This window comes from Neovison vison, chromosome X (assembly GCF_020171115.1).
Source record: "Neovison vison isolate M4711 chromosome X, ASM_NN_V1, whole genome shotgun sequence".
NCBI classification, from domain to species: Eukaryota; Metazoa; Chordata; class Mammalia; order Carnivora; family Mustelidae; genus Neogale; species Neogale vison.
In genome coordinates, this window is record NC_058105.1 from 19,526,777 (window position 1) to 19,553,249 (window position 26,473).

Here is a 26,473-nt window from a genome sequence, read left to right on the forward strand (position 1 = left end):
ATAAAATCAAATTTTTCCTCTAACTTTTGATCCCAGAAGGCTAGTTAGGCTTACACTTGAGGTTTCCCTGTTAGCATGACCTGAGCCAAACTGCACAGAATTTTGGGATTGGCTGTTGTATGAACCATTGGTCTAAATAATTTAGGGGGAGGAAATCCTGAGGTGGAGTTGCTGCGGGGACATGGCTATGAGTTGGTGTGACATGGTCTAGCATTAATTTTTTTGTCAGCTATCAATAGGCTGACCTACGTCCTAGCATGCCTCTTGAGGGCCTTTCCAATTGAGCTCTCGGGAGGAGGGAAGGAAAGTCAGGAAAAACATGCAATTCCCTTTTGGGGGGAGGGAAAGCACCTCGAGATTTGTGAGCTTCTCTGGGAGAAGGTATTTACCACAAATGTCACATCAATTAAAGGAAGGGCTGCACTGTGGAAAAGCCAAGATCAGGGGTAAAAGAGAAAGGCAAGGTAGCACCAGGGAGCCTGGGCATGACACGGAAACATCTCTGCTTTTGCTGGCTAAAGGGACCAAACATCCCCAGTGAAGGGGCTGGCAGTGTGTTTGGAATTCTCAGCCTGACCCGAGCATCAGGTGGAAATCCTTCTTACCCTCAGATCTTTACCTTCAACATTCTCCTCAATGTTTCCTGTGACATCCCAGGTCTACCCCCACCCTTTTCCCCTGTCCGGCACCTTATAGAAGGAAAAACATCTAAGGAAAGAAGTAGCCGATGCCAGTTTTGGCCTCCTTTTCCCGGGGCACACGGAGCAATGGGCGGTCTTGCTCTGGAATGGGGGGGTTACCCGCTCCTTCCTCATCGTCATGGGAACGGGCAGTGCCGGGAGGCACAGCTGGCTCCTCAGAGGAACCTGGAAAATAGTAACAATGTTAACTCCTTATGTTTCTAGACTTTATATTTTGCACAGCACCCAAGGGACTAAGACCTAATTTAGCCCTTCAAATACAATACAAGGCAAGAAATTAGGATAGGAATGAGTATCCCCATTTGACATGTTAAGGAAACTGCAGCCTAACAGTAGAATATAGATCTCTAAATCTAGGCCCACTGTGGAAGGTGTTGGGGGTAGGGGTGAGTTAAAGAACAGAAAGAGTGAGACAGATACCCTGTGCTCAGAGCAAACGGACACCACCACCAGGAAGGCGGGGAAGAGGGTGGCCTCCTAACAACCACCACCACCCTATAAGCAACCTGACTAATTTCACTAAGCAAATGAGTAACAAAGTTGGAGCTGGAAGTTTACAGCACTTCATGGAGGGGAGAAAACAGGTGTCAGTCATCAATGACTCTGGGGAAGACTTGTGGTTCATGACTTGGCCAGGCCAAGACTTATTTTTAAGGAGGGTTGTATCTTCAGGAAATGTAACATCTGCATCTTCTTTATGGATTGCCTTTGGACTCCAAAATTGTTTGGATCCAAGATCGTTAGGCATTGGGACAGCTTCCACATTCATGATTTCTGCAAGACTGACGGCCAGGTCTGGCTGAGGGTCTGGAATTGTGCTGAGAATGGACATTTGTTCAGGTTCTGGAACCAAATTGCTAACTTCATCCTCTTCAAAGGTGTTGGCTTTGTCTTTCTGAGAAATGGAAATTTTGTTGTGAACTTGAGCATCCTCAGGTTCTAGAACCATAGTAAGAACTAAGTCTTTTTCAAGATTGAGGCTTTCTTTAGAGCTTGGGATTGCACTGGCATCAGAGGCTTCTTTGTGTTCTGAGATTTCTTCAGCATCTGAGGCTTCTTCACTGTTTGGGACCTCACTCACATCTGAAGATTCTTCTTGGTCTTGAATTTCATCAAAATCAGACACATCTTCAGGGCTTGTTGCCACATGGAGAGCTGCGACCTCTTCAGAGTTGGAGTCTTCTGGAGTTTCTTCCTGATGTGGAATTTCTTCAGTAACTGAGGTTTCTTCATCATTTGGAACTCCATCAAAAGTTGGCACCTCTTCAAGGTGGGGATCTTCTTCAGAGTCTGAGAGTCCATTACTCTCCAGGGATTCTTTGTGATTTAGGATTTCATGACCCCCAGGGGCTTCTTCAGGGCTTGGCACCACTTGAAGAGCTGGGACTTCTTCAAAATCAAGGTTTTCGTCAGAATCTGAAATCCCATTGAGCTCTGGGGTTTCTTCATGGTCTGGAATTTCTTCAGCATTTGAGAATTCATCATTTGGGATTTCGTCAAGAGCTGGGACCTCTTCAAGATTGGGATCTTCTTCAGAGTCTGGGTTTTCATCATTACCTGAAGCATCTGTGTGGTCTGTGATTACATTGGTGTCTGGGACTTCGTTGTTTGGGATTACATGGAAATAAGGAATTTGTGCGAGGTCAAGACTTTGGTTATCTTCAAAATTTGGTCCTTCTTCAAGGTCAGAGTTTGGGTTTTCTCCAAGATTTGGGATTTCTTGCATATCTGGGGCTCCTTCGGGGTCTGGGACCATATCAAAATATGGTATTTCTTCAAAGTCTGGGATTTCAATGAGTTCAGGAACTTCATCATCAGGGTCTAGAATATCTTCAAGGGGAGGAAGATCATCAAAATTCAGGGTATCATCATCATCATCATTGTCATCATCGTCATTGTCATCATCATCTTCTTCATCAAGCTCTGGGATGCCTTCAAGATGTGGGCCTTGAATCTCAAGGTCATTTGGGATCTCGAGACCTTGAACTTCCCCAAAGACTATCCCTTGATTGAGATACTCAAATACTAGCTCTTCATGGACTGACACATCTTCCTCAGAGGACTCATCTTCCTCAGAGGACTCATCTTCCCCAAGGAGCTGATCTTCAGCAAGGAACTGGCCTTCAGGAAGGGCCTGACCTTCACCAAGGGACTGACCTTCACCAAGGGCCTGACCTCCAGCAGGGAACTGACCTTCATCAAAGGGCTTGCTCTGAGCAAGGACAGCAGCCCGGACTTCAGCAGAATTTTCCACTGGATCAGATAGTAAAGCATCCTCTTCCATCTTTATGCGTGCACTCCTGGATGGGAATGAATTTTAAAAAGCAAGTCAGTTTTTTATACTTAGATTGTCTAACACGATGGTGGTCTGGGATTAGAAACCCCACAGGCAATGCTCTTCAGGCTAAGCTTAAACAAACCAACAAAACACTCACTGGATCTTCCTCAAATTCCTGCGTCTGATAAAATCCAAGGCTTCAGGACTGGATTTCCACACGCGCTTAGCAACCTGCTTCTGAATATGGGGAGGCACCTGAGGGTAAAATGAGCAATGTTAGCCTTTATTATATGACATTTTAAATTTAGACTCATCTCTATCAGGTACCTAGGACTGAAGGCACCATAACCATCTAATGCAGGAGGAATTTCTAGAAAATTTGGTGGCTGCCTGCTTTGGCTACCATCAAGGATGCATGTACATCTCTCCCTTGCCTCGTGAATAAGAGAGAGAAAGCTGTGAAGTAAGTTTGTCCAGAGGTTCCATTTACCTGGAAGAGGATATCCCAATTATCAATCATGGCACGGACCACATTGACAGAAGCAACATAGTGGTCAATCCCCAGTCTTGTCTTCCTGGACTCCCTCTTGGCAAATCTTCCCTTCTTCAGCAGAGCAGATCCAAACACCAGAGCCAAATTGGTAGAAGTCATACGGTTGCCTGAAACCTATGAAAAGGAAAACAGAAAGTGCTCAACCCTGAGGTGCTGATGGAAATGACAAAATTATAACTGTCTCTTTTTGTTCTTGTTTCCCTCTCCTACTGTATGTCTCTGTCTCTCATATACTCCCACACACATCCCCTACTACTCTCATAACTCTTTTCCAGAGCCGTTTTTTGTTGTTGTTTGTTTTGTTTTGTTTTTACCAATTGTCCATCAATGCCAATGGAGTCCTCGCAATTCTCAGTGATTTTATGCAGGGCCTTCAGCAGACGCTCCAGGGTGTCACTATGGCAAGGCGGCATCAGATAAACCAGCAGTTGCAGGGCAGAAAGCTGATCCTGTGGCTTTAGAGCTAGAAGAAGGAAAACAAGGGCTGGCTCAGGGGTCTAACCTTGGCAGCAACCTGGTATCAAGAGAGATGTGATGATGCTTGAAAACTAAGGAAAGCTATGGAGAAAGAACCCAGGCATCTTGTCTTTGCTCATTCCCAAAGTACTTGAGCTCAAGAACCCTAAAAGCAAGAAAGTGATCCCATCAAAATCAGACCCCTTCTATAGAACCTAGGTTTTTCTTTGCCCTGAGAGGCACACAAAGCTTCAAGAAACTCTAGAGAAATTTCCAAACAATAGACTTACAATGGAATATGAAGAGATGCAAGAAAAGCAATCTGGATAGGTGTTTTCATCTTCTGGTGTTTATTCTGTTTTAGTTCTTTGGGGTCCTGCAGCCAGAGCTTTGTCCCGAGACCCCCACACCCCCATACTACTTACTTTCCTTGCCTGAAAAGGGAAAGCAAAAGACTTACTTGCTGTCAGAAGGAAGGACATATACAGATCATCTGGCAGCAGAGAGTCCTTCATGTCACGGAAAAACTCCTTGAGGAGTGCAGCCACATCATGTACGTTCTGAGTGTCATCCAACACGACGTCAAGCCCTTGATCAAATTCTTCACGGAGCTAGGAAAAAGGGAGAGAATACATGGATCCTCTGACCTGCCCACCACAGGCCACCTTCTGCCTCAAGCTTCAGTGGAAGTAGCTGGCAATATGGTGTGCCTGAGGGGCTAGAAAGAATAGTTTCATTGGCCCCCAACACACACTCCAAGCATGAAACTCCCCCAGGTCTGGGGGGGGGGAGGGAAGAACCCCACACACACCCCCACCTGCTTTCCCTCAGTCAGGGAACATAAGTATAAACATAACCAATTTACCTCACGCACTCTCTCCTCTGAGTATTCCAGGGTGAAAATCCCCACCGTGCTTAAGCCTGAAAGAAAAGACCAAGGGATGCTAAGTATCTCTGGTCCCCTTCCCCACCGCATTTCCCCTTTCCCCAGCTGAATCCCAACACCAACTGGGGGCAGGGGAATGTTCCCATCCTTGACCACATGACCTCTTTTTTCTCCCCTTTTCTAGAACACCATTCTTTCCCTTTAATTGCCTACATTGATTTAGACATCATTTCCAGGTCCCCTTACCATGTTTTTCAATGAAGCTGCAGCAAGCCTCAACAACCTGGGGGATTTGTTTAGCAATCGGATTGAGGCTCATCTTCCTTTTGGATCCTAGAAGTCGCTGGCCAATTGGAAAGGAAATCTTGGAAAGTTGCAGGGTCTGCAGCAGCAGAGCCCCGTCCTCCAGTTCAGCCAGGCTGTCCACAGAGACTGCACCCTGTGGAGAAACCCAGACTATCTTAAAAATGGGGGGGGGGCAGGAGGGTCCCTTCAGACCTCCCGGAGGATTGCGTTACATTCATAACAGGAGGCAGTCTCTCCGTGGCAAGCCAATTACACCCCTCCAACATGTCCCGTTCATCTCCCGCCTTCCTCTGAGGACCCAGGTCTTGATCTTCCTGCCGCCCCCTCCCTCACCCCGCATCTCTGGATGCCTTAGGGCCACCGCCTGAACCACGGCCTGAACCTTTAACTCACTCGACGCCCACGGCGAGTAAACTCCCGGGGCAAGGAGGGCTCATCCCGCCTGCGACTGAAAAAGCGCCTGATGCGGCCAAACATCCTTTGCACCACATTTCCCCGACGACGGCCCGCAGCCTGGCCTGTGGATTCTTCAATCTGCATCGCGGCTGTTAGTTCAAGATGCTTGCGGCGGGTAAGCTCATTCACCAGCACCTCTTCCAGACGAATGCCAAATGTCTTCAGAGATACGACTGGGAAGCCAGGGAGAGAAAGAATGAGAAACGTCAACGCTCCGCAGCGCTTAAATATGGAGGAACTGCAGGGGCTGTGGCACCCACACTTCTAAGCAACCGCCCGCCGCCAACCCCACCCCTCCAGACCCACAGCGCCCCTCCCCGGGGAGCGACAAAAAAAAAAAAAAAACAAAAACAAAAAACAAAACCCTGCAATGGTGTGGCGGAAGGACGCAGCTCCACTCAAACTACCCCGACGGAGCTCAAGGTCCCTGCCTTGAGCCCTGCCAGGAGGGGCCAGCCTCGGAACAGTGAGGGCAGTTTCTTCTAGGCGATCTGTCTGGAGTGGGTGCACCGGGAAGGCTTAGGCAGATCAGCTAGGACCGCTGCGTGTCTGAAGCTAGTGCGCCATTTCCTGAAATCATCCCCTAGGGGGTTGGGGCGGTGGACCCCCAGCAGCAGAGGGCACCGCCCAGCCTCCAGTAGCGAGGGGCGCAATATGGGGGGTCAGCAGCCCATTTAGTTCCTAAGAAAAGTCAGAAAGCCCCTCACCCCTCTGCTGTCCTCTCAGAATCAGAAACCACTTCTCAAAGGTGTTTGGACGGTCAATAGGTAGAGCTATGGAAAGAGAAAGAGAAAAGACACGCACGCTCACACAAAAAGGATTTAATAAATGTCGAAAACATCTCAGTGTATGGATCCGCCGGGAGGAGGATGGCAAACAGTCCGATCCAGCACGCTCCAAGTGTTGTGCTTTCTCCCAGCCTCAGTTTCCCCGTCTGACAACGGGAACAAGCCTATCTATCACACCTGGGTCTCTAAGAATTGAACCGGATCAGACGACTGGAGGCGCCGCGTGCGCACCGCACACCGTGTCGAGCACGGCAGTAGCTCCACACCAGGCTTCAGGCATCGACTGCGGGCTCTGAGGCGCCGGAACCGAGCAACAGGCTAGGGGAGGGGCTCCACCTGCGCCGCGGCAGCAAGTAGGGGTCTCCAAGTTCCCGCGCGCGCGCTCGCGCCCCGGCTGCCGTCGGCTTCACGAGCCGCAGCCCGAGAAACCCCGACTTGCGCCATCGCGGCGCTCAGACCCCCGCGGCGGGGTCTCCTCGACCCTCTCGTGGCGCCCTGAGGCCGCTCCCGCTGCGCGCGCCTGGCGAGCCCACCGCCCCCGCCCTTTTCACCGCCGCAGGGGGGGGCCCCTGGGCCCGCGCGCCTCCTCCCACCTCCCCTGGGCCACCGAGTCCGCAAGTACCCCTGACCCGCTCCCCACACGCTCGGACCCCATCCAGGGCTTTGTCCCGCTCGCTCCCCCGCAGCGGGCTGAGGTGGGCAGCGCGCGCAACGCACCTCCCGCCACGCTCCCGCGCCCGCACAGCCCTCCCGCTCTGAGCCGGGATTGGCGCTGGTCTCTCCCACTGTCTCGATGTCTCCCTGAACTCGCCGTCTCTCGAGCGCGCGGTCTCTGTGCGTATTGGTCCCTTCTCAGAGTGTCCCTCTGCGCCACCGCCTCCCTCTGACTCTTTCGCGCACCGCACCTGGTGCGTCAGGCTCTTCACCTGCCCTCCGTCCACCTGGCTGTCTGACCGCCCCTCGAGCCCCCCAGGCTTCAACCCAACTCAACTAATCTTGCCCTCTCCCACTACTCAAACACCTCTCAACTCCCGCTTCCTCGGTGGTCTGGGCGCCGGCGATGGGAGCGGGAGCCCCTCCCACCCTCCTGGGCCCCAGACTCTGCCCATCTCGCCCGGGGGTCCGCTCACCCGAAGGCGGGGACGCCACGCTCCGGGCCGGCTCACCTCTGTCAGGTTTGAATTCAGAGAGGAAATGTCTGGCCACGAGTTCGTGGTAAGCAGTCTCTTGCAGCTTCAGACGCTCCAGCTCCGACAGACTGTGTATTGATATCATCTTCGTCCTGCGGTCCGGATTGTGTCCTGGGGCTCCTCCCAGGACGTTCACTAAAAAAATGAAAGCGGGCAATAACAGCAAAGGGGGCATAATTCTGGGACACAGTGTCCTTGCTGCCTTCAGAAAAGGAATGCAGCCACCCATTCTGGAATCGGATGATTATCAAGGCTGCATCATCCAATTGTCACTGGACCTGGTGGAAGGAACTGTGGGGGGTGGGGAGGGTGGCAAAGGGGGAGGGAAGACTGGGAGGCGGCTTCACCCTCAAGGAGAGCTGCCTCTGGTTGCTTATTTAAAAAAAAAAAAAAAAAAAAAAAAAAAAAAAAAAAAAAAGCTTAAAAAAAAAATTCAGCCCTGAACCGACAGTCCAGAAAAGAGAAAACCTAATTAGGCAAAAAACCAAAACCAAAAAAAAAAAAAACCCAAAAACCAAAAACCAAAACAAAAACCCACCAAAAAACAAACGAAAAACAAAAGAAAGAACAGGAAAAAAAGAAAAAAGAAGAGAAAAAAAGATTAGAAAGAAAAATCAGCCAACCTTATTTATAATTTTAAAATGTACCCTGAGACAAGAATAAGGTAATATTTTCCATCAAATAATTAGAACAGTGATGGAGTTCATTTTTATTTTTTAATGATACTATTCTATGCTGGCCAGGTTGGATGAAATGGGCACATCCATCTAGGTTAGGAGCACTGAAAATTTGCACAGCTCTTCCAGAAAGCAAACTGGACACATAAGTATGGAGCCAAACATCATCCCCAGGCCCTTTGACCCAGTAATTCCCTTCTAGGAATCTATCCTAATGAAATCTTACTTCGGACAGTAAAAACTATATGTACATGAGCCATAACAAGAAAACAGGTAAGGGGGAAAAGCTAGGCCAGCAACAAGACTAGTTATATAAATTATGGAATGACCACAGTCTGGAAAATTATGTAATCGTTAAAGTGAGGCTTACAAAGAGCTTTTAAACAACAAATACAAAATATAGAACTGTATTAATTATGATTACAACCCTGTGAAGGAAAACATGCATAAAAATAAAAGACTGAAAGAAATGCACCCCAATAAGAACAGCATCCGTATTAAGTGGTGAGATTTTGTTTGCCTTTTGCCTTTTTTCTATTTACCAAAAATTGTACTACTTGATTATATGATTTTTTTCATGAACAAAACATCAGTTTGTACCAAAACAAACAAACATCATTTTGAGGCCATTTCTAGTGGAACTCCCTACTACAGGTTTGGTGATCAGACCGAAGTTTGTCTTAGTGTATTGGCAAACTTGTTTTATATGTCCCTTCTCCATGGTTTCCACTATCTCAGACTGCTCCCAGGCTACCTAGGATCCCCCAGTGGGGATCTCCCTAAACCCCATACAGCATTCTTTCCTGCACATCCTGGCCTCCTTTACTCACTTGTTCTTTCATTCATTCATTTTTTAAAAATCTATATGAACTGCCCACTTTGTGCCAGGCACTAAAGATTCAACTATGAGCAAGATAATACTACTCTTTTCATAAAAGATCTAACAGTGCAGTGAAGGAGACACACAGGGTGGCAACAATTTACCAAACTTTGTGATAAGTCAGTGGCCAAGATATAAACAAAGTACTGTGAGAGCAGAAAGGAGGAGACATGTAAGTCTGCCTGGAGACAGGGATGGGGTGGTGGTGGGGAACGTCCAGAAAGAGATCAGCTTGTGCAAAGGCAGGGAGGTTTTACATTCTTAAAGCTGTCTAAAGGGGATGGAAGGAGATAAATCTGCTTAGGCAGGGATGAGCTCAGGAATGGCCCTTAAGTCACGTTGTGGAGCTGGACCTTCTCCTGAAGGCAGTAGGGAACTACTGCAGAGTTTTTACTGGGGAGTGACAGAGTCAGCGCTGCAGATGGAAAAAGCACAGGGAGCAGTGAAAAGCCCTGGTTTGGGTAGAGTCTGAAGTAGGTAGATCAGCCAAGACGCAAAGGGATGCTGATACAAGTCAGTGTCACTGGGCTGGGGCAGGGGATGGATTTTATGGGTAGAATTGAGGAACGTAGGGAAACTGTAATAAAAAGAAAAGAATTTGGAACAGCTCCAAGAGCTGTTCCAAATTCTTTTCTTTTTATTACAGTTTCCCTACGTTATGGTTTGGGTGAGTGAGTGGGTGCTGGTTCTTGACAGAGAAGATAATTTGGGGGAATTAGACCTTTTGACAATAAAGGAAGTGGTCACATGCCATCTTTTTTTCTGAGCTCCCGTTTGCCATGGAGTTTTATGGTAATATTCTATATATTATAATTGAGTTGGGGGAAACCTTAAATTCCAAAGAGCAGGGAATGTGGCTTTAACAGAGAAAAGTAGGGAGGAGTTTGTCATCCAATAATCTAATAAATGAGCTCTGTTCAAAAGAAACACACAAACCTACAGACCCACAAAAATCCTACCCCTCTTCTGTTTCCAAAATTCTCTTTTGCCCACTTTCCTTAATGGCCAAAGTCATGCATGTCAATAATAAATTCCTGCCAGGTAACTGAAGTGCAGTATGAGAAAAGACAAGGAGTCTTTCTATGGCTTCAGAACTGAGTTAGGAGGAACATCCTTAGCATGGATTTTTTTTTAAAGCTACTTCAAGTGCAAAGCACCATCCCCTGGACCCAAGGTGAATGCCTAAGCCCAACCGCCAAACTGTATCCACAAAAATGATCATTTTAACCAAAGAGACATGCACCGCACCCACCTCAGCCCCAGACTGAATCTCTAGCAGGTCCAGAACCTATTAGCCCAGGGTCTTATCCTGACACAAACAACCTCACTCTGAATTTTTCTGACATTACTCCCTTTTTCCCCCTTTCCCCCTTCCTCCCTCCTTCTCTTTCCTCCTTTTCTCCCTTCCTCCCTTTTCCCCTTACCCCTTTTCCCCCATTGCTTCCCCCCCTTTTCCCCCTTTCTTCCCTTTCCTCCCCTTCCCCCTTTTCCCCTTGCCCCAATTCAGACATTTTTGTACCTGCTTTGGAGCTTCAGCTACTTCTTCTAAGGCTTCCCAGATCTGGTCATCCAAAGAGTAGGCTGGTTCTTTAACCCAAAAATCAAGATGAAAATCAATCCCTCTCTCCCCCCAAAATAAGGTAAGAACAAACAAGAAAACCTCAAAACAACACCAGCCAAGAGAGAGAGAGAGAAAAGCCTTTGAGAGATGAGTCAGCCTGGATGCTTACAATTACAAAGGAAATCAAAGGCCTTAGAATAAACCGTTTGTCATTGCCTCCTGCTCAAAGATAGAGGGCTAAACTTAAGAGCAATCATATGCTGCAGTTTTGCCAGTAAAATTGACACTGTCTTGCTTGCCTTCAAGTCTCTCAAGGCACCAGGAGAATTCAAGACAGAAGCAGAGTTAGCAAGGCCAGTGTGCCCAGACAGGAAGCAGATGGAAAGGGTGGGGAGGAGGACAAGTAAGCAGGCTTCAACACCACCAAGAGACGTGGGTACATAGCAGGTTCTTGAGATCTGAATACTTGTCCTTGGACTTGGTTTTCCAAGCTCCTCATAGGGAACAAAGTGCCAAGAAATCTCTCTGGCTCCAAAGTGTCTTCCCCTTCCCCCTTCAGCATGTCATGGGGCTGGCCTGAAGTGACCATGACATCCAAAAATACAGTAGGAAGGGGGAAAGCAGGACCTCTAAATTTCAGCCTAGAATTCAAAACATTTGCAAAAACAATATCCTTAGACATATATCTGTAGTGGCCCCCAGAGTTAGAGCTAAGTGCAAAGCAGAGCTTTGCAATTTCTTAGCTGTGTGACCTTAAGAAAATCAGTTGAATTCTCTGAGCCTCAATGACCTCCTCTATAAAGTGGGGAAATGATACAATACCCATTTCAGTTGTTGTGTGAGAATTAAATGAATAATATATGTGTGATATTTAGCATTGGCTTTTAATAAACATGTTGCTCTTGAAGATTATTTGCAAAGGGCCCGAGTTTACCAGAAAATATCAGGTATCAAAAGTAATTACATAAAATTAGAATTTGCATCAATGAGTACATCCTACTCTGTCAAGCTCTACTAAATTTGAATTAAATTAAAACAGGTAAAGTGATCTTGGGAGACTGTTGGGAATAGATCTTTCTTCTTCAATCCCCAATGGCATCAGGGGCAAGTCGTCAAAAAAAAACAACAACTATCTTACAAAATTTTGGAAAACTAACTGCATAGGTCCATTTTTCAAATGCTATTATTCAGGTTAGTAAAGTGCCTATATGTCTCAAAATGTATTTTTCTTTCAAACATCCAATTTTACATTGTCACTGGCAAAAGAAGGCATAATTATATTTAGATCAGTCAAAGGGCTAGGATATTAGCAGATGCCAAAGGAGAGAGTTTGAACAAAGAGCAGAGGGACACCCAGAGCAAGTCTCCAACAATACAAAAAAGAGAAACACACATAAGTGGCACCAAGCCTGTTCCTCACGTCCTCTTGAAACACATAGCACAGATGGAGAAACAAATTAACGTCAGAAAGGTCACCCACTTTGACATTGTGAGGACAGAAATGCTTTCAGGGAAGCATAAATCCACAGCCCTCACATTTTGGAGGACTAATTTACTCCATTGCTACCATCAAATAGTTGGGGGTGGCAGAGTGCTCACTAATAAACACCTATGAGAATAAAAGCAGGGACTGCACTGATTACATCATTTGAATCCTTATAAAGTAGACACTTTATGGCACCATCAGAATTTTGTTCCAAGCCTCTGATTGCTCCTCAGAGTTTGAGGAATCAATAGTGGATGAGACAGACATTGCGTCTGGGTTATTCAAATGTCCACAGGCAGTGACAATGGATGAAGACATCCACCATTAACATATCGCAACATGGGAAAGAGATACAGGTTTTTAGATGAAAACATTTGGGCACCACTTTGGTTTGCTGGCACAATACCTCATCCATTCCTGAGCATTAATGAGTTAGTCTTTAAGTTGTTATCCTATAACCTCCATTTCAGCAAAGGCTGCAGTTGTGATGAACAAAATGGCTCATTTTCTCCTATGCAGTGATGGTGCCCCAGGATAATTAAATTTGGGGACAGTGTTCTTCAATACGTAGAGTCAGCCCATCATACCATAGCAGAAGCTCATAAACTGGAGGTAGTCTGTTAAAATATAGTGAAAAAAGCTCTGGCTTCAGAAGAAGAAAAAAGGAATTTTCAGGAACTACTTAGTGTATTAGACTGGATCAGAGAGAAAAAGGACCTTAGCCACCACCTAGTCCAAAGCTTCCGTTCCACAGTTCAGAAAACTGATGTTCAGAGAGGGACAGGAATTTGCCCAAAACCACACGGCAATCTGACAGCAGAATCTAGACAAGAAGCTACCTCTTCTCAGCCCTAGAGCTTTCTCCACTGGTCCATCCACCCTTACTCTTAATAGCTGCCAAATAACACATGGTTAACTACCCAAATCAAAATAATGGACACATAATCAAAGTTTGATTCCATAAGCCAGGGGAAGTCACCTCTGAAGGCAGACAACCACCACAAATCACAATCTTTTTGTAAAAAACAGTACAGTCATCATTCTATAGAGTGTGGGATGCCCTTTTTAAAATGTTATTGGCTAAAGAAACCACTACAGCCCAGGATGGTGAAAGTCAATGTTTACGCTACAAATATCCCAAAGTGTAAACACGGTGATGAGACACCAAATACAAGGAACTACAGGTATTCTCACTATTATCTGCGGAATGTGTCAGAGTGCATAATAGTGCTGGCATCACAAGCCATGTCACTGTCTGTTTTCCCCTTTCGGTTGCTGCTTCTTGTATGTCATGGCCAAAAAAGTAAAACATAAAATGTTCCATCAATAGGAGGCAACCTGCGTTTAAATGTCTAATTTGCCTCGTGTTTTCATTTTCTCAAAAGCTTTCAATATGCCCATTATCTCCGGGCCCTATCACACAGTAGGTGTACAACAAGTGTTCCTTAGGTGAATCATAGGATTATGAACTTTGAGGGATGTGAAAGAACATAAAAGTCTTGTAATTAAAACAGAAACAGCTACTCGTGATTCATGGATAAATGAATCATGCTATTTTATTCTCACAACAACCTCTGGAAAGGAGGGAGGTGGGGTATTATGTTTCCCCATTTTACAGATAACAACAAACTCGGGAGAGGTTGTGACTTGCGTGAAGTTGCACAAAAAAGCTATGGAAGAATCCAATCTGAGAACCAACTGTCCCTACTGATCCTCAGGCCAGGTCTTGCCTTTCCCACCAAATCATGGTATTTCTTGGTTGTTCATCTGCTGTCCAGAACTGGGACAGTCTGAACTGTGACTACATTCTTTCCTAAGAACGCAGCTAGATTTCTAAGGTCTTATTTATACACACTATTCTTGGGAAGTGAGAGTAGAGATAGATTAGTAAGATCAGTTGATCGACTGATTGTTGGCTATGATAAGTAAATAAAATGATGATGGTGATAGTGAAAAGACTATTACGAAAGATAGAGGAAAAGAGTAAATAGAGGGAAAGGGCACCAAAGGTCCTGTGTGTTCCTCCCATCACATCCCTCACACTGGCCTACTCCTGAGCTGAGAGGATGCCATCCTGGAAAGGTCCTGAGATATAGACTGGAACTTGGGTTCAAATCCCAGCCTCGCCACATGTAAGTTCACGCACTCACTAACCAAGGGACCTGTAGCAGATTATCTCATGCTTCCGAGCCTCAAGCTCCATCACCTTACAAAATAAGAATCATCATAATTATTAGCTGTGACTGTGGTAAAGATTAAATAAAAGACAGGGCAGAAGGAAATAATCCTCCAAAAGACACAGTGCTGTACCGAGGTGAGGAGTTGTCTTCCAAAATATCTGAAAGTGAAATCTGAGAGGAAGACTGAGCAGAAGTGTCACTATCTGGAATGAGGCAGGCAGTGTCCCTCCCTTGCACCCTCCTTTGAAGGCAAATATGGGTACTGACTCTCAGTCAGCAGGAGGCACACTTTTAGAGGGGATGCGTTAAACTGCTTCTTCACTGTGTCTTTCAGTGATCAGAGAAGCAAGACAACTCTGCGTGAGGGGGGCACAGGGGTTAGTCACGGCTGTGAAGTGTAGAAAAAATGAACTGGTCCACAAAAAGGATTTAGGCCCCACCTTTGGCTTCCACAGCACAGAGTGCAAGCCATCCATGCTAGGTATGGGAGAAGAAAGTGGGGAGTCATCTGGAGTGGAAAGCCCCAGTTTCTGCCCTTGGGATCTTGCAGGCTAGTTGGAGGTCACATAAATGTTAAGATCCTGCAGGCCTGTCAAGAAAGGCCCATGGGTCTAATATCACTCTTCCCTACACTGTTTTAAATAGATTTCCTCTCCTTTTTTCCTTTAAAGAATATTAAGAATTGGCTATTTCCTCAGGTCCACTAGCACTAGGACGACGACTCTTTAGGACACACTCCCTTTCAAACACATGCATTCACTCCCATAGACATCCATGCACACACACACACCCTCAAGCTCTTTCACATATGTATATTTAGACACACAGAATGTATTCGCTACAACAGAGAGAAGGAGAGAAATAAGACTCTGCCATCAAGCATTTGTATCTGCAGACCACAGCTGGGGCTTCTACAGAGTGGGCATGAGACAGAAAAGACCAATGGAGACACTCCCTCACACTATCTGAACAGACTCCTAGGAAGGAAACCTCTAGAATAAAGTTCTCAGATTCTGTGCTGAGAACTACCTTTTCCCCATCTTTGTTTCCCCACCCCCACCTGCCTCTCATCTCCTTTGATCGTACCCTCCCCCCAATAAGCACCCAATTTGCTGCCAGTTTTCTTTCTCAAAATCCTGAGTGGCTGTCATAGAGAATTGGGGCTGTGGGAGATGTTTTCTCAGGTAGCTGTCATTCTAAGAATGGTATTTTAAAACTACATTAAAATAACCATATTTTTTAAATGTCTAACTATCTATCTCCTCTTCCAAATTAGACCACCCTCTCAGCTATGATGCAGTGAAAACAAAAACAAAAACAAAAAACCCTCGACCAGGAATCAGGAGGCCTGTCTAGTTACTAGGCAGCTGAGTGGCCTTGGGAAAGTCGGTGAGCATCTCTAAGCCGAAACACGACTGGGGTAATTTATTATCATCCTGTTTATCTAAGAGCGCGGCAGAAACACAACTCTCAAGTCTGCAGAGTCCTTGATACTTCCATAGGACTTCACCAACTCCGGGACACGGGGCCATACTGCCGCTGTCCACAGCTGTGAAGCAAGGGCGCCCCTAGTCCTCCGCAGGCCTAAATGCTCCAGAGAGCAGAGGAGTCTAAGCGGGTCTCCCAGTCTCTCCCTCCTGGAGCCGCAGCTCCGCTGTCTGCCCTTGACACTCACACCCCTTGCCCCCCCCCCACCCCACTCACCACCACCCCCCCCCGCCCCCGTGCTCGGTGACGGCGGAGGGAGGGGGAAGAGGACAGAGAGGAGACCCGGCCTGGCGTGGACTTTGTGCCCTCTGCCTGGGCCTCCGGCTGCCACCGTGCCGCAGAGTGCGGCCTTCTGGCCGGGGGGTGCACCACACGCGTCCCGCCCCGATGTGGCTTGAGAGAACGCAGAAGCTACGAAGTTAAACAAAGCCGCGCGGCGCGCAAAGAACCCTCTCAGCTTCCACTCCCTAAGAATGCGAAAAATTAAATCTTGCTCTGGAGCTCGAGGTCTGAACATTGAACGCGAAAACCGAGAACTTGTGAGCACTTGCGGGCTTCCTCTCCCTCCCTCACGTCGGGTCCTCCCTTGGACGACCCTCGCCTCCCACTCTAGCCCCTCGTTGGGCTGCATTCAAGCCCCTGGAGCTCTGCCCCTGCACTACCTCTTGGCGACTCTCCTGGTCCGGCCAGGGAATGAGTGGCTGCGTGACCCGCTGGTCAGTCCTGCGGCTCGGCCACAGCCCGTCCTGGGACGAGGAGCTGCAGGCTCAGCGAGCGCTAAGCTCTGCGGCTCGGATTCCCCCACTCTCTGTAAAGCCTTCCGCGGTGGGGCAGGGGCTGATTCATAGCAATTTTCCACGCAGCAGCCAGCTGATTGCCTTACGCATACCTGTTTGCTAAATTCCCTGGGCTACTCCCACTGTTTCTCCCTGTACCCCACAATCTTCTCTCCCTTAATTCAAAGCTGATCTCTCCTTCAAGATTCAGCCCAAGGGTCCCTTCCTCTGAGTGCTTTGCAAATTTCCCCTCCCCTAGCCATGCCACACAATCTCACATTACAGGCGAAGGAAAGGCAGAAGTGGAGGTTTAGATGGCTAAGAAACTTACCAAAGGGCACAGAGATAATTAGTGGCAGAATCAAGAGGAAGACCCAGAACTCCAGGATCGAAGCTCAGCACACTTTTTGCTCCCTTTCATTGCTTCCCCTCTGCCCTTATTTGTCTGGCACTGGAGGGCAAGGAACATCTCTTCTTGGCCCTTTGCACTCAGGGACTGCATCAGCAATAACCCCCTCCTCTCCTTGCCTCATGCTTCCAGCTCCTTGTTTCCCATCTTGTCCAGGGCCTTTGCTCTTGCAACCTCAGAGACAAAAAGGTCATTTTGTTCAAAGTCCAGTGCAAGAGCAAACAGAAGCTGACTTTACAAAATCCTCTACCCACCTGGATGAGAATGGTCTCAGTAACGCCCCCCCCAACCCCCACAACACACATCCACAAAACTATAGTCTTCATCTTTCTTTCTGTACCTCCTTGGCACCTTGCAAAATCAGAAGGCACTCACACCTGCCCAAAACATCTTACCTTCTAATACCTCTTCCAAAAATGCTGCCCTTCCAATCTGCAGCCCAGCACTTATATGTACAAATCACTGTTCAACCAAGCAAAAATATAATATTCCCAAGTACTAAATTTTCACATCTGATGCAACAAGGATAATTCGATCTTATAAACACAAGCTCTCAAGTGGGGAGAATTTCAAATATGCAATTACACCCCCTCCCAATTGGATTTTCTCCTCTCCTGGACAAAGTAAATGGACAAAGGGAAGGTGTTGTTGATGCAGAGGGACAGGAATGGAAAAAGAAAGAGCAGAGTCAAGAATGCCAGAGACTATGGGTGACCCTGGCAAGAGGGAAGGAGCAGGAAGCAAAGCCTGGGCAAAGTAGAGAAGGAATGAAAGAGAGGGGAGAGGAAAGTGGGGAGATGCTGACTCCAGGTGTACACAGATACTGGGGCAGACCAGGGAGACAAGGACTGACTCCCCAAAGGTTCAGGGAGGTTGCTCTCAGGGACCTGGATTGGAAGTGAGATCCAGAAGCCCAGTGGCAAGTCTCTCTTATGCCCTAGCAAAGGGAGAGAGCTTCTGGCTCCAGTAGCAGCATGGGTGGCGCTCTTTGTACTTGAAGTACCACCTCACCACCATTAGGACCAGGAAGATGCCCTCTTTCCCTCCTCCTCCCCCCTCCACCTCCTCCCCCCCACAGTTATTCAATAAATCTTACCCCAAAAAGGAATGTAATTTGAATGCTCAGGGTAGTTTTCCTTTCCGTAGAAGAAGAGGATCTCTCCCTCTCCTCCTGCAGAAAATGGGTTGGGTGCTACCCCTTTATACATTCTAGAGCACCAGATCAGGAGAGGGGGAGAAAGGGAGGGAGTGGCAATTTGAGGCTGGTCCAAACTGTCCTGGCATCTCCCTCTTTCTCTCTTTCTCTCTCTCTCTCTTTCTCTCTCTCCCTACCCCCCGTTGGAATTTTCTGTAGCCCCTCCTTCTAGCCCTGGCAGCTCTGCCCCCCTTCCCCACTGCAGCATCCTAAGCCACTTCCCCCACCTTTGTGATACAGGACTGATATTGGGGTGCATCTTCCTGGTGATGCTTGCTTTCTAATGTGGGATCTTAGACTAATACACCACAGAAAAATTTTAGTTAAGAGTGGGTGGGTGTCACAGAAGATGAAGAGAGAAACCCATTCAGATAGCCAACTGCTTTGTCAGGAAAGCATCACAGGTCGGTGTTGGGAGCAGTTGGGAGACATGATTTGAACCCGAGTGCAAACGGAGCCAATTTATGCAGAAAAATAGCAGATTGTGTGCTTGGGTTATAGTGATCACCTTGGTAACATAAATACATAAATACTGCATGATATATTAGTGAAAAGGTAGATCACTGAACATCACTCGGTGTCCATTTTCTCATGTGCAAAATGGGGGAGTAAATGCTCACCCTATAGCTTGTGGGAAAGAGCATGTGAAATAACATCAGTAAAGTACTTAGCACATGGCCTGGCACAGAGACCCTTACCTCATGAATTTCCTTCCGGTGTTGGACACAGGAGGGAAAAGAGATTTCCCAAGGTTGCATAGCAAGCAGCCGACTCAGGATTGGAACACAGGTATCCCAAACACCCCCCTAAGAAGGGTGCTTTCCACTTTACTTCCTCCTCTGAGAAGGCTGCCAAGGCTCTCCTTGGGGACCCGGCTGGAGTGGAAGCAGGGAAGTGGGTTAGGAGCCGATTCTATGCGTCTGTATATAGAGACTACCACTTAGCACCAGTCCCAAGGGCTCGGGCTTCTGCTTCATCCACCTGCTCATCCTCACTCAGGTAATCTCCCCATGTCATCTTGGACTGATTCATTGCCACTTTAGCGCCACCTCTGCTGCTCAGCTCTGAGACAGTGACTCACCCTCTAGCTGGCCAGGGCCTCTGCCCTCCAGGAAAGAGGCTTTCTTCTTAATTGACCGCAGAAACCTCCGAAGCAGTGGAACAACGCCCTTCCAGGCAGGCTTAGAAATGGACCGCTTTGAGGAGGAAAGGAAGAGCCCCCTCCCCCAAAGCCTTCATCCTCTTCCTCCCCACAGTGCCTGGGGTGCCACTTCAGGAATCCTCTCTCTGGATTCCTTATGATAACTCCTTTGGTGCCCTCAGGTCTCGGCGTTTCCAAAAGATTTTACCCAGGACATGTCTTTGCTGCCTGTATACAGCCACAGCGCTGTGTCGCGCACTGTGCTAGGCACCCAGGTAGGAGGAGATGTCCCTGGCATCCAATGAGTGCTCACAGCAAGTTTTTTGAAAAGAGTAACACAGCTACTTGGAAGGGAGGAGAACAGGGGTAGAAATAAAATAAGTAGTACCTGTGAGGAGTGGAGGTGATGGACAGAAGGGCCTCACCGCTGCCCCAAGGACTGGGTCTGTGACCTGGAATGTCTTAAGACTCCCAAGTGGCGTCACTAAAATCACTGATGCAAGCATTTCCCTTAAACACAGACCGTGGCTTAAATAATTGAATGCCACTGTCCGTCCTGGCTTGGGGGCATCATCTGGGGGCCACCTATCCCTCCCTCTGAGTTCTCGATGCCTCAAACTTTCAAATCTTTATCTTTGATGAAGGTTGGGGAGAGGAGGAGGGCCTGGAAAGGAACGGAGATCTTCCAGATCTTATCCGGGATAAGCACTTTGCTTGCGTTTCCTCCTTCCAACTTCACAACCACCCCGCCGACCTAATTCAGTGACTTGCTAAGCTAGTCAGCTACCCCACAGAGTAGGGATTCGAACTCTAACGAGTCTCGGAAGCCTGGGCACCGCGCTTTACACAATGCGCGGCAGGGGGCAGAGCCTCTTCCTCCACCTCTCCTACACCCGCTGCGCATCTCAACAGAAAGGAGGAAAGCAGGCAACGGGAGCCAAATGGTCGTCTGGCCGCGAGCCTTCTGGAGTGACCCCTGTAGCCTGTATCCCAGAGCTTCCTGCAGGGGCTACCTTGCCCGGAGTACAAAGCACCTTTGGCGACTCTACCGCCCCCTGCCGCCAGTGGCTCCCTGGCCTTGGCCGCCGTCCTCAGGAGGGCTTGTGCACTAAGAAAACAAAAAACAAAACACAAAAAAACTCACCGGTTGCCCAAGAGCTGTAACGGGCTGGTGCGGGCTGCAGATAGCTCTACCAGATTTGGTGACAGAAGCGGGAGGGAGGAACATTTATGTGTCCTACTATGTGTCCAGCGCGGGGTCAGTGATTTTTATGCAGAAAATTAGTTGCTTTGCAAAATAGTGAGTTCTCCATTAAGAGACGTCTTCAAGTTAGGTTAGGACAGGTTTCGCAAGAAGCTTCTCTGCAGATCTCAACTCCTTACTTCTTCAAACCATTAAAGCCCTCCACCCCTAACAGTTGTCCACTCTTTCAGGGAGAGGAGTTAAAAACACCCCTTGGGGGGCAAAGGTCAATGCGGTGTAGGGGTCTGGGGGATGGTGCAGGAGGAGGAGCCTCCCGGGGGGTCGTTTATACGCGGAAGCAGGGTCCCCGCGGAGCCTTCACGCTCTCCACCCGCCGGCGGATTCCCCCGACCTTCCAGTTTTCCTGGGTTGCGACCAGATCCTGCCTGGACCCAACTCTACCCCTTTGCTTGGGACGGGGGATCAGGCGCGTTAAGGGGCGTGTTAAGGGGGCAACACCTCAGGTCAAAGGGAAAAAAGCGTCTATGCCTGCACTGCCTGGCCAGCCCATCCCTCCCCGCTCCTTCCTTCCCCTCCTCCCCTCCTCGCCCCCTACTCTTCCGCCCGGCGGGAAGCAGGGGGCGGGCTGTGTGTGTGTGTGTGTATGCATGTACGCGTGTGTGTGCGCGCGCGCGCTGGTGCTGTTCGTCTGTGTGTGCGTTCGGTATGTGGCTGGTTGTGGGGTGTGTGTGCGCGGCGCACGTTTTAACCCGAGTGCTTGGTGTGGAGTGTATTTGCTTTGCGCTAGGACATGGAGTGTGTGTTTTGTGCGGTGTTTGTGTGTGCACGCTTGTAGATTGTACGTTTCTGCTTGATTATAGTGTGTCTATGTGGGTGCGATCTGGTTGTGGGTGTGTTTGATGTATGGTTTCTGCCGGAGTTTGTGGCCGTGCTGTGGTGAGTGTGTATATGTATGTAGTGTGCATGTGTGTGCCTGTTGAACCTCGTGTGCATACGTGTGTTTGGTATGTGTTTACCCTTAGATGTGCTATGCAATATGAGTTTACAGGGGGCCTTTGTTGGAGTGTATAGCGTGTGAGTTCATGAGCGAGATGTCTTTATGTGGGCTTACTTAAGGTGTGTGTTCAAAGGTTCATGTGCATGAAGGCGTAGGGTGTGTGGGTCTTTGGGTGTGATGTGTTCATGTGTGTGGTGGGGACGCATGTGGCTAGTGTAGGTGTTCAGATGGAGGGTTGGAGACCATGTATATTTTGGAGTGGGGTTGCAGCCTGAGTCTGTGAGTACGGTGTGTGAGAGAACAGGGTTGTCTAGAGAATCCAAGTGACTGTGTCTAGAGAATCCAAGTGACTGTGTGCTTGGTGTTTTTTTTTTTTTTTTAATTGGGGGTGGGGGACAAGGAAGGAGGACGGGGCCCGCGACTGGGGCAGGGTCGTCCTCTGGCCTGACCTGTCCTGTCTGGGTCTGCCTGCCCCTGGCTGGTGCCCTCCAGGCCCGCTGGGGCAGGGTGTGAGCTTACCTGGCTGCTTAGAGGAAAGAAGAGGAGGGCGCTGCACGTGACTGGCCAGGTAGGCCACCTAGGGGCGAGGTGCAGGGGCTGGTGGGAGTAAACTGGAGAGATTCTTGGTCACTTGCCCAACAACCCTTCCCCCACCAGGACATCCCAGTCCTTGCTAGCTGAGCCCAACTATTTGCTCAGGGCCTTGCTGTTTCACACCTCCTTGGCTTTGTGTGGGCAAATCCAGTTGCCTGTTATCCCTTTCCCCCTGGGCCTCCTGACAAGCTCCTACTTAATTTTTGTAAGACTTAACCTAAGAGTCACAAATCTTTCTCTGCTTTTCTGTACCCCTCCCTCCCAGTTGAGGGCTCCCTCCTTTGAGCCACCACAGTTACCTCTTCTTATTTCTCACGACATGATCGTAACTGCAACTATTGTTCTCTCCTTTTAAACTCTGAGCTCCTGTAGAGAATGCCCGGTATATAGTAAGAATAATAGTAGTGATCATCATAATAATGTTACCATTTATTAAGCACTTACTGTGCACCAGGCATCAGGCTAAGTGCTCTTACATGCATTACCTTCTTGAGTCCTCCCAATGACTCTGTGGGGTACGTGGAGCTATGATTATTGCTATTTTACACATCACACATCAAGCTCAGAGAAGTTAAGTAACTTCCCCAAGATCACACAGCCAGATGAGTGAATACCAGGTGGAGCTGGTATTTAAATACAGGTTTGCTATGTTCCCCAATCCTTTCTTCTATACCAGGCAGCCTCACCAAGAGCCTCCTGATTCCTGCTAGGCATTGAAATCTCTATCAAACAGTATCGTTTCCTAACAAATCTTTCTTTTGAGTTTACTGACAGCACCAAGAGTGTTCAGCATAATTACTTTCTTTGTCTCTCAGACAGCTGATACCTTCTCCACCTAATTACCTGCTTTGTTGACACCTCAAAATCTTTAATTACTCTAGGCTCATAAGCATCTCACCAGTTCTAGTTCTGGGAGCTCTCCTTAGGCTGGTGCTGAAAGAAAGATCAGAGAATGAGTATTTTCTAGCCATAAGATCAGGAGAATTGGGTATGGAGAAGGTGAGGGGTCAGGATGGAGTGAGGGAACAATTTCACAGCTCCCCCAGATCTGTTTTTACAGCATTACCACCAGAACTTGGTATGCAATGAATTGCAAACAGGACAGACATCTTCATATGAAGCTGCACATAGAAAAACAAGCAGACCCCCCCCACCAGAGAAAAGATTCCTGAATGGCCCCATTTTGTATTATTCATGTTTGGTGGGGAGCACTATACTGGCCTAATGGGGTTCATGCTGGTCTAATGCTTTCCAAGCAGCTTCATATGAGAAATCCAAATTAAAACAATACATTGCATTTGGGGAAACACATTTATTGGGGGGTTTCAGGCCAGTCACGGCTTCCAGCTCAGCCCCCAGGGAACCAGCCTAGACTGCTGCGAAGGGGTCAGGGGGTGGATAGAGAGGGACAATTGAGCTGTGGTGAGTCACTTCACCACTTTTCAGGGGGGGAAAGAGAGAAGCACGATTTAAATTGCTGCTGTTATTATTGCGCCCTTTCGACTGGCACAAATGAGCCTGGTGTGCGCTGGGAAAGCAGCTGGAACACCCATAAAGCTTCCGCCAAGCTGGGCCTGGGTCAGCACCTCATCCTGGGCAGGCAGGAAAAAAAAAAAAAAAACCATTGCCTAAACTAATACGTAGCCGGAAAGTTTCCTTCTGAAAAAAAGGGAAGCAGGGATGATAGAGAGGCCAGTCTAAGTCACTCACCACCCATATGAGGAGTTGATGGAAACTTCGGTGTCTCCCACTATCTAGTCTCGGGCATTTGGCTTTTCTGCTACTGCGGGCCAGTCTGATACCTCTTCTAAATATACCGGCTTCACCTGCACTTCCTCAAAGTCACTCCTGTGAGTCTCTCCCTCTTCTAAGGTTCTCTTCCTGCCTCCCATCCCAACACACACACACACACACACACACACACACACACGCGCGCGCACGCACACACACTACTTGGAGCTTAAAATTTCCACTATACATCTCTCTCTCTTTGGAGTTCATAACATGAGGATTACATGGGGAATTGTAAAGGTGGAAAAGTGCTCTAATAACCCCCATTACTCTCAAAGGTAAACAGAAATTTGCTTGTTTTCATACTAAAATAACCTGTAGGGGCAAGGCACTAGTGTGAATTTTATTGAGGAGAGAGATCTTAGTTTCCCCATGAGAGTAAAGCCCTTTACCTATGAGAATCTTCACCTTTTCCATGGGAGCAGAGGAGATTAGGAGTGAGACAGCTTTGAGTTTATATCCCAGCTCCATTGCTTACTTGCTGTGTGATCTTGGGACAGCTAGTTCATCTCTCTGAATCTGTTTTTTTCATCTGTAAATTGGAGATACTATCACCTGCTTTAGAAATGCTCAGATGACTGAAAGGGGTAGACTGTGGACAGTGCCAGCCGATGCCTAACACGCACAGTAAACATTCAAGAAGAGGTTAATTCCCTCCCTGTACCACCCCTCCCCCCGTTATATACCCCTGAGTGTCTCAGCTACTTTGTTCAGAGACTGAAGCTGCCTGACTGAGCTGCCAATTGTCCTCATTACTGATGTGTCTGACACTCTTGAAATAGTCCCTCTTCTTTTAGGACAATGTTTTGATCAGCCTACTGCAGCCCGGGAAGAACTGGACCCTTAGTCCAATTCTCACTCTGCAGTTTCTCCTGGCAGTGTTAATGAGACCAAGGTTTCAGTGGTAATACTCTATGGAGGAAAGTTTCAAACTACCTGCCCAATGTCTAGACTCCCCTCCCCACTGCCTCCAGTTATGTCCTGAACTCCCCAACCCTCACTGCAGACCCAGTCCTGACCCTGTCTCCTAAATATGTGCCATGGTACTCAAGGGAATGACAGCGTGACTATTTCCTGGTTAAACTTCCCCCCCCACAATTCCTGTTCTGTTTATTCACCGCTGCCTTAGAAATTAAAAGGGATTTCAAAGGCCACCTTTTCTCTAGTAGCCACCAAAGTTGGGAGGTAGATGGGGTGATGAGGAGAGAGATGATGGGTCTTTTTCTGAGATAAACTTTGCAGCACGCAAATAAAGTTCCAATTAGTTGTTTATCTGTTCTCAGTTAAAGGGAAGTAAAATCTACCCTTTGCCAAAAATGGTAAAGTGAGAGAAGAAGACCCCCATCTGTGCCCTTTCCTCCCTGGTGCTGTTGCCTCCCTCTAGAGACAAAAGCAAGTCACTACAAGCTAAAGCTGCATTTTAAGCAGGAGGTGTTAGGGGAAGGTTAAAAAGTTGATGGGGGGGGTCGATATAATGCCAGATAAGTATAATAAGCAGAGAAGTACTGAGATTCGAGGCCAGACAAAGCTCTGAGAGACTGGGCTCCAGGCGTTCCCTGTCTCTGGAAGATGCTTTCACCTTTTCCCCTCCCCCACCCCTCTTAATCATCGTGCATGCTACCACTCACTGGCCCCCAGACTCCAGCATGCAGCATTATTTCTTCTTGAGTCCCTCTGAGGATTTAGGAATTTAGAAAAACTTCTCCAGTGCTTACTCATAGCTGCTTCTGAGGAGGCCCTGCCACCTCTGCTTGGAGGAGGGAAGAGGGAGCGCAAGCAATGAAGGGTCAGCCATACCATACCTCTGGCGACCCAGGGGTTTAGCATAGTCCCTGGCTACTTTCAAAGCTTCCCTGAGTGCAGGGACCTATTGGTGGCTGGGCATTGGGTGCCCATGCTGAGCAAGCCGTGTGGTTTCCAAGAGATGTATCTGAGACGTGACAGTAGCTGCCAAGGCTCATCAAACATGCCATCTACCTACTTCTGCTGATACATGTGAGAACAAATGATACTGTCAGGAGGAAACAGAAAGCGTTTCCTAGTGACTCAGAGCCCCTGCAATGAGGACACAGGTGGTATTTGCACTGCATCTTCTTCGCAGAAAGCAATCTATAAGTAATCAAATAGATCGAAGACCAGAATTTGGACTCTGGGCAAGGGAACAGTAGCAACCTCATACAGACCACCCAGTAATTGTCTGTTGTATATCAGCACAGGGCTAGGAGCTTTACAAATGTTCTCTCTTTCAATCTCACTCAAGCTTTGAAATCACATCAAACAGGGCCAGAATCCTTGCTCAGCCACTGTGTGGCAGTGAACAAGTTACTTAACTTCTCAGAGATTTTGTCGTCTTCTTCTTCTTCTTTTCTTCTTCTCCTTCTTCTTCTTCTTCTTCTTCTTCTTCTTCTTCTTCTACTTCTTCTTCTTCTTCTTCTTCTTTTGGTTTGTGTTTGAGCTTTTGTCTTTAAAATATTGGTAAT

General features: G+C 47.9%; 1 protein-coding gene across 2 annotated transcripts in view; it reads right to left on the minus strand.

Annotated features, from left to right (window-relative positions):
* Positions 1-570: 570 nt before the first annotated feature.
* ARHGAP36 (Rho GTPase activating protein 36) overlaps positions 571-26,473 on the minus strand; it is a 30,127-nt gene continuing 4,224 nt past the window's right edge. Inside the window, exons 2-12 of one of the 2 annotated variants that reach the window (XM_044234989.1) lie at positions 7,591-7,749; positions 6,344-6,409; positions 5,574-5,809; positions 5,121-5,313; positions 4,854-4,909; positions 4,449-4,599; positions 3,847-3,995; positions 3,470-3,646; positions 3,137-3,234; positions 2,895-3,001; positions 571-866 (exon numbers count right to left, since the gene is read on the minus strand). In XM_044234989.1, coding sequence (XP_044090924.1) covers positions 709-866; positions 2,895-3,001; positions 3,137-3,234; positions 3,470-3,646; positions 3,847-3,995; positions 4,449-4,599; positions 4,854-4,909; positions 5,121-5,313; positions 5,574-5,809; positions 6,344-6,409; positions 7,591-7,749 — 1,550 coding nt within the window. In that variant the 3' untranslated portion in view covers positions 571-708. Of the gene's footprint in view, positions 867-2,894; positions 3,002-3,136; positions 3,235-3,469; positions 3,647-3,846; positions 3,996-4,448; positions 4,600-4,853; positions 4,910-5,120; positions 5,314-5,573; positions 5,810-6,343; positions 6,410-7,590; positions 8,027-26,473 lie in introns of those variants that run through there. The other variant, XM_044234988.1, reaches the window with a different exon arrangement.